We start from the raw sequence: 6,567 nt of genomic DNA, 5'->3' as shown, positions 1-6,567 counted from the left end.
TGGAGGCTGCAGTGAGCCAAGATCACGCCATTGCACTCCAGCCTAGGTGACAGAGTAAGACTCTGTCTCAAAAAAAAAAAAAAAAATTAGCTGGGCATGCTGGTGGGCGCCTGTAATCCCAGCTACTTGGGAGGCTGAGGAAGGAGAATTGCTTAAACCTGGGAGGTGGAGGTTGCAGTGAGCTGAGATGGCGCCACTGCACTCTAGCCAGCCTGGTAACAGAGAGAGACTCGGTCTCAAAAAAAAAAAAAAAAATTAGCAGGGCATGGTGGTGCATGCCTGTAATTCCAGCTGCTTGGGAGGCTGAGGCAGGAGAATCACTTGAACCAGGAGGTGGAGGTTGCGGTGACCTGAGATCACGCCATTGCACTCCAGCCTGGGTGACAAGAGTGAAACTCCATCTTAAAAAAAAAAAAAGAGAGAGAGAATGCAGCTGGGCTCCCTTTGTGCCGTGGGATGGTAGAAATCAGTCAATGCCTCCTGCTCCAGGAGGCCCTCGCTGCTCTCTGCTCCTCCCCTCAGACCAGACTAGGGGCTAAAGCAGCTCTGAACTCTCAGCTGGGCAAAGAAAGAATGGTTTTCGAGTGCATAGATAGATGACTCAGTAAACAAATACATGAATTTTCAATCTGGTAAATGCCTATGCATACGTCAAACCCACTCCATTTATTTTTAATTTAATTAATTAATTTTTTTTGTTGTTTTGAGATGGAGTCTTGCTCCGTCACCCAGGCTGGAGTGCAATAGCACGATCTCAGCTCACTGCAACCTCCACCTCCTGGGTTGAAGTGATTCTCCTGCCTCAGCCTCCCAAGTAGCTAGGATTACAGGCACCCGCCATTATACTCAGGTGATCCATCCGCCTTGGCCTCCCAAAGTGCTGGGATTACAGGCATGAGCCACCGCGCCCGGCCAACAAAACCCACTACAGGTATCCCTTATAAGGTCCAGAAGTGCTGTCTGGGGCCCTTGGGAGGGTGAAGTCAGCGTGACATCTCCACGTGGCTAACTTGCCCTGTCCCCACCCAGCTTTAACCCTGACCCGAGGAGCCGCTATACATTCTGGACTTTCATCATGGGTGGCACGTTGGTGTGGCTCTCCATGTATGGTGTGAACCAGGCGCAGGTACAGCGCTACGTGGCTTGTCGCACAGAGAAGCAGGCCAAGCTGTGAGTGTTTGAGGGAACAAGGTGGGGGTTTCTGGGACACGCTGTCCCCTCCACCAGCCTGAGGCTGTCCCCTAAGCCTTAGGCCACCTCTTCCCCCAGGGCCCTGCTCATCAACCAGGTGGGCCTGTTCCTGATCGTGTCCAGCGCTGCCTGCTGTGGCATCGTCATGTTTGTGTTCTACATTGACTGCGACCCTCTCCTACTGGGGCGCATCTCTGCCCCAGACCAGGTGAGTCCCACCCAGGCTCCTGGTTGGCTCTGCACTCCCTCACTACCTTGGTGGGATTGAGGTCAAAGAGCACTTCTAGCAGAGTGAATGGCCGTGCAAAGGCCAAGAAGCAGGAAAGAGCTCAGAGGAGGCCAGGCGCAGCGGCTCACGCCTGTAATCCCAGCACTTTGGGAGGCCGAGGCAGGTGGATCACCTGAGGTCAGGAGTTTGAGACCAGTCTGGCCAACATGATAAAACCCCATCTCTATTAAAAATATAAAAATTAGCTGGGCATGGTGGCACACACCTGTAGTCCCAGCTACTCAGGAGGCTGAGGCAGAAGAATCGCTTGAACTCAGGAGGCGGGGATTGCAATGAGGGGAGATCGCACCACTACACTCCAGCTTGGGTGACAGAGTGAGACTCTGTCTCAAAAAAAAAAAAAGTTCAGAGGAGGATCTGTGAGGAGTGGGGAAGGTGAGTCTGGGAGGCAATGGACCACCCTCAGTGGGTGTGAGCAGGAGAGAGCCACATTCAGATCCAGGGTTCCAGAGAGTTCCAAAGATCCCCTGGGAGATGCTCAGGAGGAGATGAAACTATGATGCAGGTTGGGCATGGTGGCTTACACCTGTAATCCTAGCACTTTTGGAGGCCAAGACGGGCAGATCACTTGAGGTTGGGAGTTTGAAACCAACCTGGCCAACATGGTGAAACCCCCTCTCCACTAATACAAACATTAACCAGACCTGGTGACGCATGCCTGTAATCCCAGCTACTTGGGAGTCTGAGGCAGGACAATAGCTTGAACCCAGGAGGTGGAGGTTGCAGTGAGCAGAGATCACACCATTGCACTCCAGCCTGGGTGACAGAGAGAGACTCCATCTCAAAAAACAACAACAACAAAAAAAAAAAAAAAAAAGAAAGAAAACAAGGTCGGGTGCGGTGGCTCACGCCTGTAATCTCAGCACTTTGGGAGGCTGAGGCAGGGGGATCCCCTGAGGTCAGGAGTTGGAGACCAGCCTGACCAACATGGAAAAACCCTGTCCCTATTGAAAAATACAAAATTAGCAGGGTGTGGTGGTGCATGCCTGTAATCCCGGCTACTCAGAAGGCTGAGGCAGGAGAATCACTTGAACCTGGTAGGCGGAGGTAACGGTGAGCCAAGATGGCGCCATGGCATTCCAGCCTGGGCAACAAGAGAGAAACTCCTTCTCAAACAAAAAACAAAACAAAACAGAAGAAACTCACAAAAACAAAAACTGTGATCCAGCAGGAACGAATCATGTTGGTTATAATAATAAGAATGGCCAGCTCTGGTCTCCCATGTCCCAAGTGTCTACTCTGTGCCTCTTGCTGTTCCCTTCACCAGCAGTTAGTTTCCTATCTAATCTTTCTTCTGAGAAAGGCAGGGCGGTCACGGCTCCCACTTTACAGGTGAGGAAACTGAGGCTCGGGGGGGAAGTAACTGCCTGAGGTCAATGGGCAAGTCGGTGGGGGAGATGCCAGGACCCATGCCTAGGTCACACCCCAAGTAGAGTTTTGACCATGGGGTTCAGAGTTAGCAGAGGGTACCGGGGACCACCCCATCTGCAGTCCTCCCTGGAGATCAGATCCAGGACTGCTGGACTGTGTAACTTCAGGGAGGGACTGTGCCTCTCTGCCTCACAGTCTTCATCAGTAAAACAGGGATGACACAGGTCCCTGCTTCACAGGGATGCCAGGGCTCAGCACACAGTGGGGCTCAGGGACAATTCTCAGGTTCATGCAGTTGATCAACAAACACACATTACAGCCTGAGGAACACAGGAAGACCTCATCTTTAAACATTTTTTTTTTTTTTTTTGAGAGTCTGGCTCTGTTGTGCAGGCTGAAGTGCAGTGTCACGATCTCCGCCAACCTCTGCCTCTCGGATTCAGGCGATTTTCCTGCGTCAGTCTCCCAAGTAGCTGGGACTACAGGTGTGAACCACCACACCCAGCTCCACTACACCCAGCTAATTTCTGTGTTTTGGGTAGAGATGAGGTTTCACCATGTTGGCCAGGCTGGTCTTGAACTCTTGAGCTCAAGTGATCCACCCGCCTCAGCCTCCCAAAGTGTTGGGATTATAGGCGTGAGCCACCGTGCCCAGCCAGACCCCTATCTTTACACAAAAACTAAAAAAAAATTAGCCAGGCATGGTGGCGCACACCTGTGGTCTCAGCTACTCGGTGGCTGAGGCGGGAGGATCGCTTGAGCCCAGAAGTTCTAGGCTGCAGTGAGCCACAATCGTGGTACTGCACTCTAGCCTGGGAGACAGAGCAAGATCTTGTCTCAAAACAAAACAAAAACCACAAACAAAAACTAAATGCATATTAAATGCCAACTGTGAACCCCATCTGTCCTCGGTGCTGGGGACGTGTGGCATCAGGACAGACAGAAGCCCCTGCCCTCGGGGTGCTGCTGTCTGGGAGACTGACCCCCAGTTCTCCCCAGTACATGCCTCTGCTGGTGCTGGACATCTTCGAAGATCTGCCTGGAGTCCCCGGGCTCTTCCTGGCCTGTGCTTATAGTGGCACCCTCAGGTGAGCACCCCCGCTTGTTCATGGAGTGTTATTTCAGCCCCTGGGAGCCTCCTCATCCCGACCTGCCATCCCCCTGGGGCATGGAATGTTCTGGACCTGTCCATCATTCCCAGTTCCTGCTTGATCCCTAGAAGACAGCTCAGGGAGGCGCTGGCAGAGAGCATGCCCTGGGCACAGGGACCCCAACTGCAGGGGTTTACCTTCTTATCACCTGTCATGGCCACACCTGACTCTCCTCTCTTCTTCTTCCTTCTTTCCTTCCTTCCTCCCCCAGACAAATATTTATTGAACATCTACCATGTGTCAAGCACTGTTGTTCTTTTTTTTTTTTTTTTTCCAGATGGAGTCTTGCTCTGTTACCTAGGCTGGAGTGCAGTGGCCTGATCTTGGCTCACTGCAAACTCCGCCTTCTGGGTTCAAGCGATTCTCCTGTCTCAGCCTCCCAAGTAGCTGGGACTACAGGTGCACGCCACCATGGCCGGCTAATTTTTGTATTTTTAGTAGAGACAGGGTTTTGCCATTTTGGCCAGGCTGGTCTCGAACTCCTGACCTCAGGTGATCCGCATCCCTCGGCCTCCCAAAGTGCTGGAATTGCAAGCGTGAGCCACCATGCCCAGCCCAGGTACTGTTGTTCTAAACCCTGGGGCACAGCCATGACCAAGCAGTCCCCTACTCCTGCCCTCCAAGGCCACACACTCAGGTGGTTTACACTCTTCTGGGACTTCTGGTCACATGCTCTCACTGTCCCTTTTGCAAATCTCCCACATGTGACTGCTGTCCCTCTGGAACCAGAACCTGCCTGTCTCCCACCTGCCCTTGGTCACAGGTGTCCTTGCTCCTGTGGGGATGTCTCAGGTCTTCGGGGAGGGGAGGGGTGGATATCTCCTTCACTTTTGCAGGACTGGGTTACCCCCACCTCTGCCCTCAGGCTGGGTGAGGTCTGGCAGGCCAGATGGTGTGGATGATCTCTCCATATGGCCTGAGGACCCCCCACCGCCTTCCTCACACAGCACAGCATCCACCAGCATCAATGCCATGGCCGCAGTCACTGTAGAAGACCTCATTAAACCTCGGCTGCAGAACCTGGCACCCAGGAAACTCGTGATTATCTCCAAGGGGCTCTGTGAGTTTCAGGGAGACCTGGGTGGGAGGCCAGGGCAGTCCCTCCCCATTGACCATGCCACCTCCGTTCACTACAGCACTCATCTACGGATCGGCCTGTCTCACTGTGGCTGCTCTGTCCTCGCTGCTTGGAGGAGGTGTCCTTCAGGTGAGACCCCACCTGCCCCCTGCCCTGGTCTCCCTGAAAGGTGGAGGCATCTTTCCCATTGAACTGAGGCTCAGAGAGGTCACATGTGTCTGTGGCAGAACTCCTTTTTTTTTTTTTAGGTGGAGTCTCGCTCTGTTGCCCCGGCTGAAGTGCAGTGGCGCCATCTCGGCTCACTGCAAGCTCCGCCTCCTGGGTTTACGCCATTCTCCTGCCTTAGACTCCCGAGTAGCTGGGACTACAGGCGCCCTCCACCACGCCAGCATTTTTTTGTATTTTTAGTAGAGACGGGGTTTCACTGTGTTAGCCAGGATGATCTCGATCTCCCAAAGTGCTGGGATTACAGGTGTGAGCCACCATGACTGGTCTGGCTAATTTTTTTTTTTTTTTTTTTTTGAGATGGATTTTCATTTTTGTTGCCCAGGCTGGAGTACAATGGCACAATCTCGGCTCACTACAACCTCCACCTCCCGGATTCAAGCAACTCTCCTGCCTCAGCCTCCCTAGTAGCTGGGATTACAGGCATGCACCACCACGCCCGGCTATTTTGTATTTTTAATAGAGATGGGGCTTCTCCATGTTGGTCAGGCTGGTCTTGAGCTCCCTACCTGAGATGATCTGCCCGCCTCGGCCTCCCGAAGTGCTGGGATTACAAGCGTGAGCCACTGCGCCCAGTCTGGCTTGGCTAATTTTAAAACTTTTTTTTAGAGACAGGGTCTCGCTTCGTGCCTAGGCTGATCTTGAACTCCTGGCCTCAAGCAACGACCCGCCTCACCCTTCCAAGTCGCTGAGATTAAGAACTAGGTTCTATTTGATGCCAGAGGCCATCAGGGGACTTTTTTACAGCTGGCTGGCTTGAGGTGGAGGAATTGGGAAGTGGGGGGTGGCGACCTGGAGGCACAAAGGGTCTCCCTACGGAGGTTGCAATGAGCCGAGATTGTGCCACTGCACTCCAACCTGGGCAGCAAAGTGAGACTCTGTCTAAAAAACAAAAAGAAGAAGAAAGGGCCTCCCTGGCTTGAGGGTGGGACTGCCACCCTCAGGAGAAAATCAGTGTCTTTGCCTCCAACCTAGGGGAGACAGGCAGGAACAGGGGGGGTCCTCTTCCCTTTAGGGAAACTGAGACACAGAGGAGTTCTTGAGACCCACAGCGGCGTTCCTGAGGTCTCGCTTTCCCAGCGGGTAAACTGAGGCCCGGAGGGGTGGGAGGGCTCCGCCTTCAGCCCCACTTCCACCTACTCTCCCAGGGCTCCTTCACAGTCATGGGAGTCATCAGCGGCCCCCTCCTTGGAGCGTTCATCTTGGGAATGTTCCTGCCAGCCTGCAACACCCCGGTGAGTGGGGCGGGGCGAGGGGCGGGG

The 6,567-nt window shown here is 53.4% G+C and overlaps 1 protein-coding gene across 2 annotated transcripts in view; it reads left to right on the top strand.

Moving 5' to 3' along the window:
- The window catches only part of SLC5A5 (solute carrier family 5 member 5), a 22,576-nt gene that overhangs the window by 5,654 nt on the left and 10,355 nt on the right, over positions 1-6,567 (top strand). For both annotated transcript variants that reach the window (XM_017879478.1, XM_017879477.1), the window contains 6 exons: positions 1,030-1,170; positions 1,270-1,399; positions 3,851-3,939; positions 4,950-5,062; positions 5,139-5,209; positions 6,454-6,540. In XM_017879478.1, the coding sequence (XP_017734967.1) occupies positions 1,030-1,170; positions 1,270-1,399; positions 3,851-3,939; positions 4,950-5,062; positions 5,139-5,209; positions 6,454-6,540 (631 nt within the window). The remainder of the gene's footprint in view (positions 1-1,029; positions 1,171-1,269; positions 1,400-3,850; positions 3,940-4,949; positions 5,063-5,138; positions 5,210-6,453; positions 6,541-6,567) is intronic.

Source organism: Rhinopithecus bieti, unplaced genomic scaffold (genome assembly GCF_001698545.2).
Source record: "Rhinopithecus bieti isolate Rb0 unplaced genomic scaffold, ASM169854v2 scaffold_9899, whole genome shotgun sequence".
NCBI lineage: Eukaryota > Metazoa > Chordata > Mammalia > Primates > Cercopithecidae > Rhinopithecus > Rhinopithecus bieti.
Note: the sequence above shows the minus strand (reverse complement) of the source record. Positions and strands in the feature narration are given on the sequence as shown.